This window comes from Cebus imitator, unplaced genomic scaffold (genome assembly GCF_001604975.1).
Source record: "Cebus imitator isolate Cc_AM_T3 unplaced genomic scaffold, Cebus_imitator-1.0 Scaffold465, whole genome shotgun sequence".
NCBI classification, from domain to species: Eukaryota; Metazoa; Chordata; class Mammalia; order Primates; family Cebidae; genus Cebus; species Cebus imitator.
The window spans coordinates 325,510-345,021 of NW_016107780.1; the positions used below are offsets into that span (position 1 = coordinate 325,510).

Genomic DNA, 19,512 nt, shown 5'->3' on the forward strand with positions numbered 1-19,512 from the left:
CCTCCTTTTAAATTAAGAGAATCAGCATTACTACTTTTTATATATAAATAACTGTCATGAATAAAATGACATTTATAGCTTAATTTTAATAACATTTTCACTCTTTTCAAATAACACATATGGTACTGGGCACTATGTCATTCAGAGCCCGGAAAGTAGAAGCTACCTTCAGAGGCAGATCGTTCCATTAACACATATTGAGCCCAGATAAATGCTGAATTGTGTAATTAGTAGTGGAATAGGACATTTAGCTTCCTACCACATTTCGTTGTGAGGCTCATTAGAAAAAAGAAATTAAAATTTTAGAAAGAGGAAGGAATTTTACAGTAATGAGAAAAGCAGAGCAGATAATAATAAAACATTTTTAAAACCCCAAAATATGTATAGATCCCATAACACAGGGATATTATTTTGTTCTCCATAGGCATAACGTAATGTAAAGATTTGATTATGCAGGTGCTGAAGAGCTGGAAAACAATTCCACCACTGCCCTATTTATATTTACAGATAAATATGTGTGTTATGGTAGAAGTGGTGGTATTTTTGTGAAACAGTGTTGCTTTCAAGTGAACTTTTGCTTTGGCATTTGGAATGCAAAATAATATCTCTTTGTTATGAACCTGTACATATTCTGGAGGTTTCCCAAATGTTTTATTATCTTGGTCTCTGCTCCTTTCATTACTGTGAAATCCCTCTTCTTCCTAAAATTTTATTTTTCCTAGAGAGTCTCACAGTGAAATGTGGTAAGAAGCTGCATATCTCATTCCACCACTATTACACAATTCAGCATTTGTCTAGGCTCAATATGTGTTAGTGGATTTATTAGCTCTTAGGCATTGTTGATACTCTGCCATAAAAATGATATATATATATTCATTTATTATAATGATCTCAATCACTTTTGTAAAATTCAGTTCCCTAGCAGAATTTGTTTTGCATTAACTAAAGATTTTTCAGGCTGAAATGTAAGCCGGTTTAGATGGTATAAGATTCTTCTGAGATGTTTTAATATATACTTCATTTTTATTACACAGTTTTGACCTTAGTTAAAATAGAAACACTGAATTGTAAATGCTCTTTTAAGAGTTGGCATATAGCACTGCATAAATTAGATGGCTAGTAAAGTTAAATTTATATTTTGAAATTACCAAATGCCTTCAGTCAAGGCTTTAAAACTATGAGCATGTGAATAGTGTTTCAAGTACAGTATAGGCTCCTGGGACCATAACTCAATTTGTTTCTCATTTATACTGTGTCTATATAGCTGATTATTTTTTAAAACAAACTTAATGTGTAATGATTGTGGTATTTTTTAGAGGAGTGGCTTCAATTTCTCAAGTCAGTTCTGTAAGTGTTTTGGTTTTTAATAGGTATGCTTTCTTATGAAACAATGATAAAGTTGAATTTTTGAGGATTTTCTAAATTCAAACAAACATTAAGTAATGCATGTTGACTATGATCATATAAAACACTTAGCTGTGCTGTTCTGGCTTTTTTCCTTCATAGACCAATTCCTTCCTAACCTGGATTCCACTGTCCTTGGTGAAAACTACTTTGATAGAACCTACCAGCTGCTTTATCTTTTGGTTAAAGGAACTATACCTGTTGAAATCCACACTGCCACAGTGATATTTGTTTCTTTCCAATTACCTGCTGTAACAGAAGATGACTTTTATACCTCTCACAATCTTGTTAGAAATCTTGCCTTGTTTCTAAAGATACCAAGTGACAAAATCCGTATCAGCAAAATGATAAGAGAGAAGAGTCTGCGGAGGAAGAGATCCATGGGATTTATAATTGAAATAGAGATTGGAGACCCTCCTATTCAGTTCTTAAACAATGGCACCACAGGTATGAATAACAGGTGTTTGAGAGGGAAGAATGTAATTACCAAATCTACATCCATAAATAACCTGATCAGGTCCTGATGAGCCAGGCCTCATCAACCCCACATCCTGAACCCTCTAAGCACCTAGAGACCCTTTTTCCTTCTTTGCTCCTATAATACGAAACTCTTTTGGAATTGGAAGGAATATGAGCCTCTGTTTTGTTATTGTGGTGATTAGTATATTCAACAAAAGAATTTGACCTAATATAAAAAGATCTGGGAAGACCTACCTAAGCAAGTGACCTTATAGATAAGGGATTAAGGATGAAAATAGTCAATGAAAAGACAGAGGAAAAGGTGTTCAAGGCTATGGAAATTGCTGGTGAGAGTTTGGTGCATTTGAAGAGAGGAAACAGGTCCAATTGCTCTGGAGTAGAAGGAGCCAGGAAGGAGAAGCAGCTGGAGGTGAAGCCGAGGGGTAGACAGGTGCTAGACATGGAGAGCTTTGGAATTTAAAAGAAGGACTGTGGATGTTTTCTTAAGAAAAAAAGGAGATATTCTTGGATATTCTGAGCATTGGCGCGGTGGATTAGACTTCCCACAGTAAAGTCACAGATTCACTCTAGCAAGGGCAGATGTGCAAAAACATAATCTGTCTTTATTTCCTATGATTGAGCTAATCGTCCTCACCAGCCATCATCCCCTCCCTCTGTCCCTCACTTCCTATTTTTTATCGAAGATAAAAGATAAGCTCAATTGTCCCATCAGAGATATCTCTGCCGGCTTAAATCATTTCCTTAGGACAACTCAGTTTAGGCACTTGGGTAAATGTTCAGCTCTTCAAATTTTCTTTCTTTCCATCTGCTCCTTTCAAGTTGGGGTCTGAATACTAACGGGCTGTCCTGGCCTCTGTCCTCATGTTATGGTCTTGTCTTCACAGCCTCTGCTACAGAGTGGGTCATCTTCTCTGTTCTACATATGCATCTCTTGAGGTGCTACTGAACTTTCCTGGTCTTCTGGCAAGCAATAGCATCCCCTGCTGCTAATCTGCAATCATGCCTTTGTCTTCAGTGGTCAAGCACAAGTACTCTGACCTACCCCTCCCCAAGAATAGGAGAGGCAGTTATCTGTCAGAGGAAGATCTACCATCCAGCTAATGAAGCTTAAGCTATAAGCCCCCTCACTGATACAAGTTCTGGGAGGCGCTTTCACTTTCAGTGCCCTAGGAGAGGTCTTCATAATGTGGTCAAATCATTGAATGTTACTGTGAACACTACAAAAGTACGATTTTTCTGCATTCCTTTTCCTAAAGAGAGCCTCCAGACTTGTATATACTGCAGTTCCACTAAGTTTGGATCTACCCTATCTACCTGTGTTCAGTCACTTTATTATTATACTCCCTGGCTCTGTGTAAACCTGGGTACCAGGTGAAGCTCTCACTTTATGCCACTAGCGATCTTCACTCATTTTCCCAGGAGGTTTGTTTCTAGGCATTGACCCTATGCACCTACTACATTCTCACTCTGGAATTCTACCAGCTAAGCAGACAGAAGTTTCTTCCACTGGGGGATACGTCTGTGGGAAGGCTTGCCTGTGTGGAGGGAGGTGTTTATAAACTCTCGGTTGGAAAAGCGTAGGAAGCACAGGCTTGTGTTGCAACCAGATCTCCCATGATGTTCTCTGCCCAGAGTCATAGTTAACTTTTCTTCATCAGTTCTGTACTCACTTGGACTTACAGGCTCAGGGTTTGGACTTAGCATGACTTTGCCTGTTACTTTAGTCTAGGAGTTGTAGAGGGCCCATGGCACACATACAGATTACTCACCTACTCTTAGAAATCCCTTGTGAGCCCTTACATGTCATGAGGTCCAAAATTATCACACTAGCCACTAGATATCCAAAGAGACTGGGATTTATTTTCTACATGTGACATACATTTCCAGATATAATCCCTCCTACGCCCATACACTTAAAGCAGTTTTAGCTTGTTAGATATATCCAGACAGGTCTTTGCTATTGTAAACAGTGCTGCACGATAGACTGGATAGGGAAAATGTGGCACATATACACCATGGAATATTATGCAGCCATCAAAAACGATGAGTTTGGGTCCTTTGTAGGGACATGGATGAACCTGGAAACCATCATTCTCAGCAAATTGACAGAAGAGCAGAAGATCAAACACCGCATGTTCTCACTCATAGGCGGGTGTTGAACAATGAGAACACATGGACACAGGGAGGGGAGCACTACACACTGGGGTCAGTTGGGGGGAAATAGGGGAGGGACGGTGGGGGGTGGGAAGCTGGGGAGAGATAGCAAGGGGAGAAATGCCAGATGTAGGTGATGGGGAGGAAGGCAGCAAATCACACTGCCACGTGTGTTCCTATGCAACAATTTTGCATGTTCTTCACATGTACCCCAAAACCTAAAATGCAATAAAATAAATAAATGGGGAAAAAAAAAAGATATATCCAGACAGGTATAGAACCATTGAAGAATGTGGAAGTTAGGGATGGTGGGAGGGACAGGCTAATGGCATGTTTTCCAAACATAGACTGGGATAGGGTTTCAAGTCTGAAGGAGAACCCTACAACTTGGTGAATCACAACAAAATGTTGAGAAGTGGCAAGAAAGATGTTCATGTAGTTGTTCTCCCAGCGCCTTGTAGCTTTTATATAGTATTAGGATATCCAGAAATTCACAGATGACCTAGAAAGGGGTCACCTATATATTAAGGCATTTCTGAGCAGAGTCCTGGAGTCAGGAATAAGAGGCCTTCAAATTAAGGTCTTTGGTTTCTCGAGGCAATCAGCAGAAAGGAGTGCCATCACATGTCTAACAGTCAGCAAGAACCTGTTAGTGCAGACCGGATCAGTCCTGCCATTCTGTGCCAAAATCCAGTGAAGACAAAGTAGTAATAGTAGTGTACAGACATGAACTATTACTGCTACAGCTAGATAAACAAGCCCTCAGGCTTGGGGTGCCTTCTTGGAGAAGGCTGTTTCTGGAGGGAGTATGAGGAGAGGGAGGAATCTGAAAGACTGAGCCTTTTCCCAAAAGAGTCCGCATCATCCAAAAGTGACCTTTTAAACTGAAAAGGACTGAAATGCCTTAGGACTGCGGAGTTCACAGTGTCATGTCATACCTGCTGGCCCAAGACTTTACCTCCTTCTTCCTGATCACTCTGAGCTTTATGGCTTACCAAGAATGGAAGAAACTCAGTGATTTGAGTCCTCAAGGTATGATTCTGGATATAGAAAGTACAAGGGGTTAGCAAGGCCTGCAATACACTAAAATATTATCCTGGTTTACAGTTGTTTCTTAAAATACCAGTCTGACTCCACAGAGCCAGTTTAAAAGTGGTTTTAATAATCCTGCTGATGTGGCTTTAACTAGGATTTTAACAGCAGGGACAGAGAGTGTTAGAAATTGATAATGAATTAGATGTGGTACAGTGGAGAGTTGAAGGAGAAAGGATTTAGCAAAACTACCAGGCTTCTGAAAAAAGGAATATGATGCATCAAGGTATCACTTTTTAAGGTAAGGACCAATATAGGGGCAGAAGGTTTAAGAGGAAATCCCAGACCTGCCATGCTAGAAAAAGGGAACAGAAACTATATGTAATGTTAAAAGTAACTGAAAATTGTCAAATGTTCAAAGCAAGTAACAACTGGTTAGTAACTCAATAACTTTAGCAACTAATACATTAATACATACTCATAATATGATAGATTCTAACTATCCTTCCATTCCAAAATTAAAACTCTTATTTTTTAAAATGACACACGATAGAAATGTATGATAATGCTACATTGGTAAACAAAGATTGACTTGAGAAAGTTTTAAATTTAGAGACATATATTCTTCCACTATGTTTTCATTCATTTTTCTTGTATCTGTTTTATCTACCTTTGTTTTTCATTTAATTCAAACTTAAAATATATTCTCCTGAGTTCTTCATTTTCCTATCCTCATTAACATGACTGTTGTGTTTTGCTCAGGTAAGATTAGAAAGCCTTGGACTTCTATAATGTGTTGGAGCAATGCAAAGAAAGCTAAAGTGAAAAACTCTCATGTGTTCTCACAATTCAATACTTTTATAATCCAAATGTCATAATACTGTTTCCCCACAGGTCAGATGCAAATATCTGAACTCCAGGAAACTGCTGGTTCTCTTGGACAAGCTGTAATATTAGGAAAAATCAGTCGCATCCTTGGATTTAATATTTCTTCCATGTCTATTACTAATCCCCTCCCCAGCCCAAGTGACTCTGGCTGGATTAAGGTAAGAAAATGCAAATAGAAAAAAAAATGCGTTTTTGCTACTTAAAATATCATTACTTATTTCTTCTTTTAACTCTGTTTCTATGTCAAGACAATAATTTGGAAGGCATGTCTTTATTATTTATTGTTGACTTTTTATAGGCTCGCTAAAATGATAATAAAGTTGTCTGAACAAAGGAGCATGTCTTCCAAAAATTGTGTATTGGCTCCAAATTTGCCTTGTTTTGCATATTTATAACAATGCTTCATAAATTTAATGGAGGAAACATTGTAATAATATTAATTTTACATATAGATCATATTTAAAAATAAATAATGAATATATTACACTCAGCCTGGCTAAAATGAGTCTGCTGCCGAGTGTAGTTTATCATGCAGAAACTGGTTCATCACTTTTCCATTCACAGGTAACCGCCCAGCCAGTTGAAAGGTCTGCATTTCCTGTTCACCACGTCGCCTTAGTGTCCTCACTCTCAGTGATCACTCAGCCGGTGGCAGCACAGCCGGGACAGCCGTTTCCTCAGCAGCCTTCGGTAAAGGCAACAGATTCTGACGTAAGCCATAACTCAAAATTTTATTTAAGTGAAGGAATTAAGCTTTAAATTCTGGAGGGTGAGCCAGTTTCATTCATCCTGGTGTGCTGGCCACCTGAGAATCACATAGCCCCTTTAGAAGTTGGACTAATATCTAAATAGACCATCTTGTACTGTCTTAAAATGTTCATGTTAAATGAACTGCTGCTGCTGCTCAGATTTATGAACTCTTAGTGTAGAATAAGGAGCTTCTTCAGATTTTCAATTTATAATGACGCATTTTTGAAAATAAAGTTTTGCATATATTTTTAAAAGAGTGAAAATAAGGCAATTGTTATAATTCTCTCCTTTTTTTTTTTTTTTTTTTTTTTAATTAATTTTTTTTTTATTTTTTTTTTTTTTTTTTTAAGGGTAACTGTGTATCAGTTGGAATTACTGCACTAACTTTGAGGGCCATACTCAAGGACTGCAATAATAACCAAGTCAGTGGCCTTAGTGGAAATACAACAATTCCATTTAGCAGCTGTTGGGCCAACTACACAGACCTTACTCCCTTTAGAACAGGTGTGTGCACTATTTTGGATCTTCACATATATATCCATAAATAGAGATAATTATAATGTTCTTTTGATGAACAAAGCATTCTATAAAACTCTGGTCATTAAATTATAGAAATCAGAATGCTATATTTTGCCTTGTTTCAGAAAATATTTAATCTAGCTTAAAGTAGATTTAATGGCTGGGCCTGTAATCCTAGCCTATAATCTTACCACTTTGGGAGGCTGAGGAGGGTGGATCATGAGGTCAGGAAATCGATAACATCCTGGCCAACATGGTGAAACACAGTCTGTACTAAAAATACAAAAATACCTGCGCATGGTGGCATGTGCCTGTAGTCCCAGCTACTCAGGAGGCTGAGGCAGGAGAATTGCTTGAACCCAGGAGGCTGAGGTTGCAGTGAGCCAAGATCGCATCACTGCACTCCAGCCTGGGCACCAGAGCGAGACTCTGTCCCACCACCAAAAAAAGATTTAATATGTGAAATAAATAGAAATTAATTAAGGAAATCAAAATTATGTCATGATTTATGTTATCCATTTGTATACTTTTCTAAATTTGCTCACTAAAGATGTATTACATTTATAGTAAGAAAAAATAACATGGATTTTCTCTTTTTTCCTTCTTTTTTTTATTTTACTTTAAGTTCTGGGGTACATGTGCAGATCTTGCAGGATTGTTACATAGGTATACACAGCCATGGTGGTTTGCTGCCTCCGTCCCCCCATCACCTACATTAGGTATTTCTCCTGTTATTCCCCCCAATCTCCCTACTCCCGGCTATCCCTCCCCAAACCCCCTAACCCCCAACAGACCCCAGTGTGTGATGCTCCCCTCTGTGTGTCCATGTGTTCTCATTGTGCAACACCCACTTATGAGTAAGAACATGTGGTGTTTGGTTTTCTGTTCTTGTGTCAGTTTGCTGAGAATTATGGTTTCCAGATTCATCCATGTTCCTGCAAAGGACATGAACTCATCCTTTTTTATGACTGCATAGTATTTCATGGTGTATATATGCCACATTATCTTTATCCAGTCTATCTTTAATAGGCATTTTTGGTTTGTTTTGGCTATGCAGGCTCTCTTTTGGTTCCATGTGAAGTTTAAGATGGTTTTTTCCAGTTATGTGAAGAAGGTCAATGGTAGTTTGATGGGGCTAGCATTGAATCTACAAATTACTTTGGGCAGTATGGCCATTTTCACAGTATTGATTCTTCCTAACCATGAGTGTGGAATGTTTTTCCATCTGTTTATGTCCTCTCTAATTTCCTTGAGCAGTGGTTTGTAGTTCTCCTTGAAGAGGTCCTTCACATCCTTTGTTAGTTGTATCATAGGTATTTTATTCTCTTTGTAGCAATTGTGAATGGGAGTTTGCTCATGATTTGGCTCTCTGTTTACCTGTTACTGGTGTATAGGAATACTTGTGATTTTTGCACATTGATTTTGTATCCTAAAACTCTGCTGAAGTTGCTTATCAGCTTAACGAGATTTTGGGCTGAGATGATGGGGTCTTCTAAATATACAATCATGTCATCTGCAAATAGAGACAATTTGACTTCCCCGTTTTCCAATTGAATACCCTTTATTTCTTTTTCTTGCCTGATTCTTCTGGCTAGAACTTCCAATACTATGTTGAATAGGAATGGTGAGAATGGGCACCCTTGCCTAGTGCCAGTTTTCAAAGGGAATGCTTCCAGTTTTTGCCCATTCAGTATGATATTGGTTGAGGGTTTGTAATAAATAGATTTTATTATTTTGAGATATGTTCCATCAATACCTAGTTTGTTAAGATAAAGGACTGTTGAATTTTGTCAAAGGCCCTCTCTGCATCTATTGAGATAACCATGTTTTTTTTCTTTGGTTCTGTTTATGTGATTGATTACGTTTATAGATTTGCATATGTTGAACCAGGCTGAAGCCTACTTGATTGTGATGGATAAGCTTTTTGATGTGCTGTTGCACTTGGTTTGCCAGTATTTTATTGAAGATTTCTGCATAGATATTCATCATGGATATTGGCCTGAAATTTTCATTTTTAGTTATATCTCTGCCAGGTTTTGGTATCAGGATGATGTTGTTCTCATAAAATGAGTTTTCTTTAATTATTTGGAATAATTTCAGAAGGAATGGTACCAGCTTCTCTTTGTACATCTGCTAGAATTTAGCTGTGAACCCTTCTGGACCTGGACATTTTTTGGTTGGTAGGCTATTAATTGCTGCCTCTATTTCAGACCTGGTTATTGGTCTATTCAGGGATTCAATTTCTTCCTGGTTTAGTATTGGGAGGGTGTAAATGTCCAAGAATTTATCCATTTCTTCTAGATTTACTGGTTTATGTGCATAGAGTTGTTTGTAGTAATCTCTGATGGTAGTTTGTATTTCTGTGGAATTGGTGGTGATATCCCCTTTATCATTTTTTATTGCATCTATTTGATTCTTATCTGTTTTCTTTTTTATTAGTCTGGCTAGTGGTCTATTTTGTTGATCTTTTCAAAAAACCAGCTCCTGGATTTATTGATTTTTTTGAAGTGATTTTTGTGTCTCTATCTCCTTCATTCTGCTCTGATCTTAGTTATTTCTTGTCTTCTGCTGGCTTTTGAATTTGTTTGATCTAGCTCCTCTAGCTCTTTTAATTTTGACAATAGGGTGTTGATTTTAGATCTTTCCTCGCTTATCATATGGGCATTTAGTGCTATAAATTTCCCTCTGGACACTGCTTTAAATGTGTCCCAGAGATTCTGATGTGTTGTGGCTTTGTTCTCATTGGTTTCAAAGAACATCTTTATTTCTTCCTTCATTTCTTTATTTATCCAGTAGTCCTCCAAGAGCAGGTTGTTCAGTTGTACAATTTTGAGTGAGTTTCTTAATCCTGAGTTCTAATTTGATTGCACTATGGTCTGAGAGACTGGTTGTTATGATTTCTGTTCTTTTGCATTTGCTGAGAAGTGATTTACTTCCAATTATGTGGTCAGTTTTAGAGTAAGTGTGATGTGGTGCTCAGAAGAATGTATATTCTGCGGACTTGGGGTGGAGAGTTCTTTAGATGTCTGTTAGGCCTGCTTGGTCCAGATTTGAGTTCAAGTCCTGGATTCCTTGTTAATTTTCTGTCTGGTCAATCTGTCTAATATTGACAGTGGAGTGTTAAAGTCTCCCGCTATTATTGTGTGGGAGTCTAAATCTCTTTGTAGGTCATTAAGAACTTGCTTTATGTAACTAGGTGCTCCTGTATTGGATGTGTATATATTTAAGATAGTTAGCTCTTCTTGTTGCATTGATCCTTTTACTATTATGTCATGCCCTTGTCTCTTTTGATCTTTGTTGGTTTAAAGTCTGTTTTATCAGAGAGTAGGATTGCAACCCTTGCTTTTTTTGGCCTTCCATTTGCTTGGCAAATCTTTCTTCATCCTTTTATTTTTAGTCTGTGTGTGTCTTTGCACATGAGATGGGTCTCCTGAATACAGCACACCGATGGGGCTGGACTTTTTATCCAATTTGTCAGTCTGTGTCTTTTGATTGGGGCATTTAGCCCATGTACATTTAAGGTTAATATTGTTATATGTTAATTTGATCCTGCCATATTGATACTAGCTGGTTTCTTTGCCCATTAGTTGAAACAGTTTCTTCATTGAGTTGATGGTCTTTACCATTTGGTATGCTTTTGCAGTGGCTGATACTGGTTGTTTCTTTCTATGTTTAGTGCTTCCTTCAGGAGATCTTGCAAGGCAGGCCTGGTGGTGACAAAATCTCTCAGCAACTGCTTGTCTGTAAAGGATTTTATTCCTCCTTCACTTATGAAGCTTAGTTTGGCTGGATGTAAAATTCTGTGTTGAAAATTCTTGTCTTTAAGGATGTTGAATATTGACCCCCACTCTCTTCTGACTTGTAGGGTTTCTATCAGGAGATCCACTGTGGGTTTGATGGGATTCCCTTTGTGGGTAACCCAATATTTCTCTCTGGCTGCACTTAGCATTTTTTCCTTCATTTCAACTCTGGTGAATCTGATGATTATGTGCCTTGGAGTTGCTCTTCTTGAGGAATATCTTCGTAGTGTTCTCTGTATTTCCTGTATTTGAATGTTGCCCTGCCTTGCTAGGTTGGGGAAATTCTCCGGGATAATATCCTGAAGAGTGTTTTCCAGCTTGGATTCATTCTCCCCGTCATATTCAGGTACACCGATCAAATGTAGATTAGGTCTTTTCACATAATCCCATAGTTCTTGGAGGCTTCGTTCATTTCTTTTCACTCTTTTTTCTTTAATATTGCCTTCTCATTTTATTTCATTGAGTTGATCTTCAATCTCTGATATCCTTTCTTCTGCTTGATTGATTTGGCTATTGAAACTTGTGTATGCTTCACGAAGTTCTCATGCTGTGTTTTTCAGATCTATCAAGCTGTTTGTATTCTTCTCTAAGCTGGTTATTCGAGTTAGCATTTCATTTAACCTTTTTTCAAGGTTCTTAGTTTCTTTGCATTGGGTTAAAACATATTCCTTTAGTTCAGAGGAGTTTGTTATTACCCATCTTCTGAAGCCTGCTTCTGTCAACTCATCAAACTCATTTTCCATCCAGTTTTGTTTCCTTGCTGGTGAAGAGTTGTGATTCCTTGGAGGAAAAGAGGCATTCTGGATTTTGGTGATTTCATCCTTTTTGTGCTCGTTTCTTCCCATCTTCATGGATTTATCTACCTTTGGTCTTTGAAGTTGGTGACTTTCAGATGGCCTCTCTGAGTGGACGTCCCTTCTGTTGATATTGAAGCTGTTTCTTTCTGTTTTTAGTTTTCCTTCTAACAGTCAGGTCCATCTGCTGCAGGACTGCTGGAGGTCCACTCCAGACTCTGCTTGCCTGGGAATCACCCATGTGGGCTACAGAACAGTAAAGGCTGCTGCGTGTTCCTGCTTCTGGTATCTTCATCCCAGAAGAGTACCTGCCAGATGTCAGCCAGAGCTTTCCTTTATGAGGTGCCTCTTTGGATATATGGGGATCAGGGAGCCACTTGAGGAGGCAGTCAGCCCTTTATCGAAGCTCCAGTGCTGTGCTGGGAGCTCCGTTGTTCTGTTCAGAGCTGCTGGGCAGGGATGTTTAAGTCTGCTGCAGCAGAACTCACAAATACCTCTTTTCCCAGGTGCTCTGTCCCAGGAAGGTGGGACTTTATTTATAAGTCCCTGACGTGCTGCTGCCTTTTTTCAGAGATGCCTTGCCCAGCAAGGAGGGTGTCTAGTCACAGTCTGCCTGCAGGGGTGTTGCTGAGCTGCTGGGGCCCAACTGCTATGTAAAATTCCTTGGGGTTTTGTTTACATAGGTAAAGTTAGAACTGCCTCGGTAATGGCGGACTGCCTCAGTAATGGCAGAATGCCTTGGTAATGGAGGGTTGCCTCGGTAATGGTGGACTGCCTCGGTAATGGCGGACTGCCTCAGTAATGGCAGACGCCCTTCCCCCACAGAGCGACCATCCCCTGTCAAGCTCAAACTGCTGCGCTGGCTGTGAAACTCAAGCCAGTGCATTTCAGATTGCTGGTCTTTGTTGGGGTGGGATCCACTGAGCCAGACCACCTGACTCCCTGCTTTCAGCCCCCTCTTTTTCAGGTGAATGGGCAACTCTGTCTCCCAGGTGTTCCAGGTGGCAGTTAAAACAGCTGCCCAGATTTGTGTGGGTTTTTGTGCTGGAAACCCATGGCACCAGCTGAAACAGTCATCCTGGAAACATGCAGCACTTGTCAGCTGGCAGGTGGGAGTCTCCTGGTCTGCGGGCCATAAAGACTGCAGGAGAAGTGCAGTGTCTGATCTGGAGTGCCAGAGTAGCTGGCAAAGCCCCTGATGGCCTCTGTTGGTTAGGAGGGGGATCCTCCAGTTTGTTGCACTTCCTGTGTGAGGCATCGCCGCATCCTGCTGCAAATTGCACTCCTTGATCTACACCCAGTGTCCAACAATTCCCATAGAGATGAACCCAGTACATCAGGTGAAATACGGAGATCACTCACCTTCTGCCTTGCTGTCACTGGGAACTGTGTTCTGGAGCTGTTCCTATTTGGCCATCTTGGCCACACACCCCCTCTTTTTTTTTAACATATAAATTTTCAAATTCAATAAAAGAAAAAATAGGCTCATATAACTTTGATACCTTAAGGAGGAGTTCAGAGTTGGGCTAGAAAGTTGACTGTAGTCTTTCGGAAAGCCAAGGCAAAAAAGAAAATGAATATTATCATAATTTACAGTACCCATCAAATAAACAGACCAGTTGCTGTGGAAAATTAATAATATTCTCTGAGAACAGAACTAATGTCTCCTGTGACTTCTCAGACAAAGTGTGCACAATTAATCTGTATTAAGTGATATCGTCATCATCGGTGCAGTAAATACAGCCATGACTGCTACAATTATGTTTTTTAAATACTATCTTCATAGAGGTTGATGACACAACTCTGATTGGTAAAAACCATCATACTAGGGCCTGAATGATATATTCCCAAACAGATCTCTCTTGGTGATAAAATGTAGAGTATCTAAAGGAATGAAATGGATAAACTGCTTGCATTTGAGAAAGGCCTCCATTGTTGTTTGTTCCAACCTCAGGCCCATTTAAAGACAGTTAGGGGCCTTAACTTCTGAAAAGGCTATGTAGAGGAACCCCCATCAATTTTTTTACCCTGATTGTTTTGTTTCTCCATGCTTTGGTAGTGCCCTACACCAGATATGTCCAGTCTGCCTACTGAGCAGCAATATCTCAGCCTAATGTTTGATAATTAAATGACAATGAGTTCAGTGTTGTGCTCCTAGATAAGTATCTAGTGTTCCACTGCTTTCTGGTTAAGAGCAGAACTAACTTCTTTTAACTATCAGCCCAAATGGAATGTTTTTATGGGAAATGAGACACCTGACAAGAACCCTACTGAAAGGATGTTTGCTTACCTCCTCATGAGGGTGGACCCAATAAGTGGTCAGTGGCAAAGACCCAACCTTGTGACCAAGGTCTTCAAACTACAATGTTTCAAAAGTACCCAGGATCACTGGAGCACACACTAAAATAGGTTTTGGCATTTTACTGTGGCAACAAAATAATAATTAAAGCACTTTTCTTTTATACATTAAGTTTTCTTTCAGAATTCTTGGAGTGTCTATCTTACTGGCTATGGAAAAGCACCAGTGCTCTTTACCTGTCCGTCTGTCACTCCTTCCTTCCTTCCTCTCTCCCTCCCTCTATTCCTTCCTCCCTCCTTTCCTTTCTTCTTCCCTCCCTCCCTTCCTGGAGTGTCAATTTCTCTTGCTATGGAAAAGAACAAGTGCTCTTCACCTGTCCTTCCTTCCTTCCTTCCTTCCTTCCTTCCTTCCTTCCTCCCTCCCTCCCTCCCTTTCTCTTCCCTCCCTCCCTCCCTCCCTCCCNTTTCTCTTCCCTCCCTCCCTCCCTCTCTCCCTTCCTCTCTCCCTCCCTCCCTTCCTCCCTCTTTCCCTCCCTGCCTTTCTCTTTCCCTTCTTCCCTCCCTCCCTTCCTGGAATGTCTATCCTACTTGCTATGGAAAAGAACCAGTGCTCTTCAGCTGTCCCTCCCTCCCTCCCCACTCTTCATCCCTCCCTCCCTCCCTTCCTTCCTTCCTTTCCTCTCTCCCTCCCCACTCTGTCCTCTCTCTTACCATCTCCTTCTCCCCTCCCCACTCCCTCCCTTCCTCTCTCACTTCCCACTCTGTCCTCTCTTTTACCATTTCCTTCTCCCCTCCCCTCTTCCTCTCCCTCTCCCCTTTTCTTCATCAAGTGTGGCATCTCAGCTCCCTGGTTATGTACAATAAGGAAAGTCTCTTAAGTATAGGAATCTCTTCATTATTTTTAAATCAATTAGTCAGTTTGTAGATTAACCACAGTAAAATTATAATAACAATAAAGCATTAGTGAGAAAATTAACAGAACATCTTTCACTGACTCTTTCTAGCAGGTTACCCCCACAGTCACTGCACTGAAGGAAATCCCCTTGCTGATCAGACTGCAGCCTGACAGGACAGCACCCCTTTTCTACATATAGCTACATAACGAGCAAAGCAGGGTACTTGGATAGAGGAGATATGGGTTGTGGTTTCTAACACAGAAAATGGTGATGGAAGAATTGGGTGAGAAACAGGTGGGAGGAAAAAGTTCTGAATAAAAAGGGTATTGCTAACAGACTTGGAATATAATTTGTTTAGCATCCTATGTAATGTTTAGTGTTTCTTTCCATTTCTATTGCTATGTAACAAACCAGCCCCAAATCTAATAATTTGATTTGTTCACAATTGTGTGGGTCAGAAATTTGGGCCGGGATGGCTCATCTCTGCTCCACAACATCTGGGGCTTCAGCTATGAATTTCTATTAGCTAGGGCTGGCTAAGATGGCTTTATCAAGGTTATATCTCCATGGACCTGAGTCTGGATTTTGGCTGGGTTCTTCAGTTCTCCTCTATGTGGTCTTTCCATAAGGCTAGCTTGGGCTTCTTCACACTTCTGGAGGAGAAAATCAAAAGGACTACCCTAAATAATTTGCTCATCAAAAAAATTAATAAAAAAATTCACCTGCCACAAAATTCAGATTTTTTTAATGCAAAAAAGAAAAAAAATTTTAATAGACCATTGTCAGGAATTGTCAGTGACAGAAAATTCTATAGTACAGTACCCATATATCCTGAAAGTTATATAATGACTTGCTATTGTTCATGAAACCACAGACATGATCAAAATCTAATTATATTCTCTTCCAAAAAAAAACAGAAATGACTTTTTTTGGAAACAAATAATAGAGAAAACAGACGAGTAAAAACTTACAGGGCTGTACAAGTATTAGAAACACCATTCTGTGTGGTGACTACTATTAATGATAGCAGTAGACCCAAAAGAAATGATAGCAAGGAAAATATGTTAGTTGTCTCATGTTAAAAACTCTGGGAAGATTTAACCTGGAGGTTAAGTAATATTTAGATGGGCTCTTGAAGTTTTTTACATTCTAAACACAAGTAATAATGTTTCTAAAATGTCTACCTGAAGTAATGAGAAAGGGTTACAGTCCTGTAATACAAAAATAGCATCTAACTTCAAACAAATGTGAAAGATGGTAGAAGTTTTTTGAATATGAATAAAGGGCATATGATTTTTTTTGCTGCATTATTCTTTCAACCCTTTTCTTGTTTGAAATTTTTCAAATAAAAAGTTCAGTATCCATCCCCACCCCCCCAACTGAGACCGATGCGTCTCCACTCCTAGGTCAAGTATGAAGGGATGAAACTGAGATTCAACGCCTTAACCTCTCTTCCCTATTGTCCCTCATTTCCATTTCCAACAGCCTTTGCCCAGTCCTGGGCACTGGGAAGGGGCCCTAAGAAGCAGGTATTGCTGCTGCAGAAAGAAAATCTACCCAGCTTCGCCACTGTTCAGTTAATGGGCAGATTGAACTCATCTAACTCTGAGACCCTGTCTACACTTGCCTGTACTTAAACTAATTTATTTGACTCAACTTTCAAAAATATTTCATCAGGATCTAAATACTGTTTTTTCAGTCAATGAAAACCAAATTAGAACTGTTTGAAAACAAGTAAAAAAAAAAATCAAACACTATGATGCTTTTTTTTTCCAGGTAAAAATTATAAGATTGAATTCATACTGGATAATGTTGCTCGGGTAGAATCCAGAACTTTCAGCCTGCAGGCAGAGTCTGTCTCTAGCAGCAGCAGCAGCAGCAGTGGCAGCAGCAGCAGCAACAGCAAAGCATCAACTGTGGGTACCTCTGCTCAGATAATGACTGTAGTAATTAGCAGTCTGATTGGAAGAATGTGGCTCTTGGAAATATTTATGGCTGCAGTTTCGACTGTGAATATAACTTTAAGTAAGTAGAGTTCATTAAGATAATATTTCTCCGCATATTGAAGTACCAGTATTTACTGGATAAAGGCTGTGTGCACAGCTCTTGTGCATGGTATTACTGTGGGGACAAAGAGAAAGTAACAGCCTCAATGGCAGAGACAAGACAACCTACAGAAAGTGTTATTCGCTACATGTTGGTCTCTAAGAATGTGGTGAAACAAGGCTGGGCACAGTGACTCACACCTGTAATCCCAGCATTTTGGGAGGCTGAGGCAGGTGGATTGCTTGAGGTCAGGAGTTGGAGACCAGCCTAGCCAACATGACAAAACCCCGACTCTACTAAAAATAAAGAAATTAGCCAGGCATGGAGATGCGCAACTGTAATCCCAGCTGCTCAGCAAGCTGAGGCAGGAGAATCGCTTGAGCCTGGGAGGCAGAAGCTGCAGTGAACCGAGATCCCACCACTGCACTCCAGCCTGGGTGACAGAGCGAGACTCTATCTCAAAAATAATACATACATACATACATACATAAAGTGGAAAAGTAAAAGTGCAGGTCATGTCAGAACTCTTTTTGAATTGCAGGATGCAGATTCTTAGCTTGAATTGATTAGACAGTAAAGTGATCACTTAGCTGAAAAGTCCAGAAGTTGTCTGGTTTCTCAAACAGCTGGATCTAAAGACTCAAATGATATCTTCCAGAACATCTGTCTCTTTTTTAATAAGCTCCACTTTCTTTGGTGTTAGCTTCACTCCCAGGCTGACTCTTCATCACCCCAAATCCTCATTACAAAGGTACCCGCTATCATCCTCTACCAGCCCCTCAGCCAATGCAGATAGAGCTAACCTCTTTCCCAACAGTTCAGCAAAAGCCCCAAAGCTATGTCATTGACCTGGCTTGGGTCACATGCCCATTCCCGAACCAATCACTGTGGCCATAGCGTTCTAATTAGCTTGGCCTGGGTCACGTCGGGTAAGGTACTGAGAATGGTGAAGGTGTAGTTTCACTAAGGAAAATAAAGATGCTAGTAGTACTGGAAGTGATAGGCAGACAGAGACACTGAATATTAGAGAAATTAATAAAAAGGAGAGGTTCCTATATGATTAGAGATGATTACACATGTCATTGCATTATCAACACATGAAAGTCAGGATTGTATAAAATATATAAGATTTGGAGAGGGAGGGAAAAGGCACTCAGGAACAGAGACATGATAGGAGCAAAGAAAAAATGGCAGTGGAATAAAACATCTGCAATTATACATGTTTAGCACAGAATTCCTCATCATCATCTTCAAACACACTTCTCCAGCTTCCCCATCTCAGTTAATGCCAGTGCCATTTTTGCCTCCATATTGCTGTCAGATTTAGGTTACGTAATGCTAACAGTAATCCCAAATCCTCAACTATTTCTCACTACATGAAAAAAATATAACCAACATCAAAGGCCTTGAAACCAGAATTGAAGACTGCCTCCTTGTACCAAATCATTTCCAGTAAGAATTCTCTCCATCCTACATAGTCCCTGTATCTATACCTAGGCTGTTTGCCTCTACTCACCAAGGTCACCTCTCCCAGCATCCTTCCAGGTCTTGCTCAAATGCCACCTCATCCAGCAGGTTTCCCTTCTTCCTTCCCACTCTATATTTAATTCTCTTCTCCCTTTGTCTCCAAGTGCACTTTATGTTTGTACTATTATTACAGTCCTTTCTATAGTGTACTTGTGTTAAGCTTATATTCAAATGTCTTCCTTACCAAATTGTGAGCACTTAGAAGACTGTATACCTTACATATTATAAGTACTAAAAATGTGGTTTAATTGATTTTAAATCTTGAAAGTGAAAGTTAAGTCTTTACCTCTGAGTTAAGGGGAGATGTTGAGTAGGGGTATTGTAGGCAAATTGTAAAGAGCTTTGATTGGAACATATTAATCGGTTTGAAATTCATTTAATGGGGGAGAGTTTCTGACAGGTTAATGAAAAAAATCACATAAGAGATACTGTATAATAAAGTCGAGGAATTTGAGGTGCGGTAACAATTTAGAAGAATACTAAAGCATATTGAACAATGAAAGCCAATACTAGATTTTAAATTTAAAGGATGAGAGGACATAGTAAGGCTGGGTCTGGAAGTGATAAAACAATCTGGAGACTGAAACAAACCACTGGGATCTTTCTTAGAAAGCCAGAAAACAAGAAGAAGGAAATCCTTTCTTCTTTCCTAATGGCAGAAATTAACTGGAGTCCAGTGGTAAAGGGAGAAGCAAATTTTGCAGACACCTTGTCTTGGCCTCTTAGAGCTGATGACAGATGGGGTTTTATGTTATTTTTATGCCAATTTTCTTGTCTCCAGAATAGTAATAAAAGTAAGACCAGTTGTTTATTTTATAATAGGATGACAAATATTTCTTTATTTTATTTCTTCCCAGAAGCATTAAAATATAAGGTCTGATTGGCTAAATATTGCTCAATATATATTTGTGCATTTTGCGTTGC

General features: G+C 39.5%; 1 protein-coding gene across 1 annotated transcript in view; it reads left to right on the forward strand.

Annotated features, from left to right (window-relative positions):
• PKHD1L1 (PKHD1 like 1) overlaps positions 1 to 19,512 on the forward strand; it is a 157,156-nt gene that overhangs the window by 136,830 nt on the left and 814 nt on the right. The window contains exons 73-77 of the mRNA XM_017512233.2: positions 1,507 to 1,851; positions 5,965 to 6,116; positions 6,523 to 6,669; positions 7,059 to 7,212; positions 16,792 to 17,040. Of these exons, the coding sequence (XP_017367722.1) occupies positions 1,507 to 1,851; positions 5,965 to 6,116; positions 6,523 to 6,669; positions 7,059 to 7,212; positions 16,792 to 17,040 (1,047 nt within the window). The remainder of the gene's footprint in view (positions 1 to 1,506; positions 1,852 to 5,964; positions 6,117 to 6,522; positions 6,670 to 7,058; positions 7,213 to 16,791; positions 17,041 to 19,512) is intronic.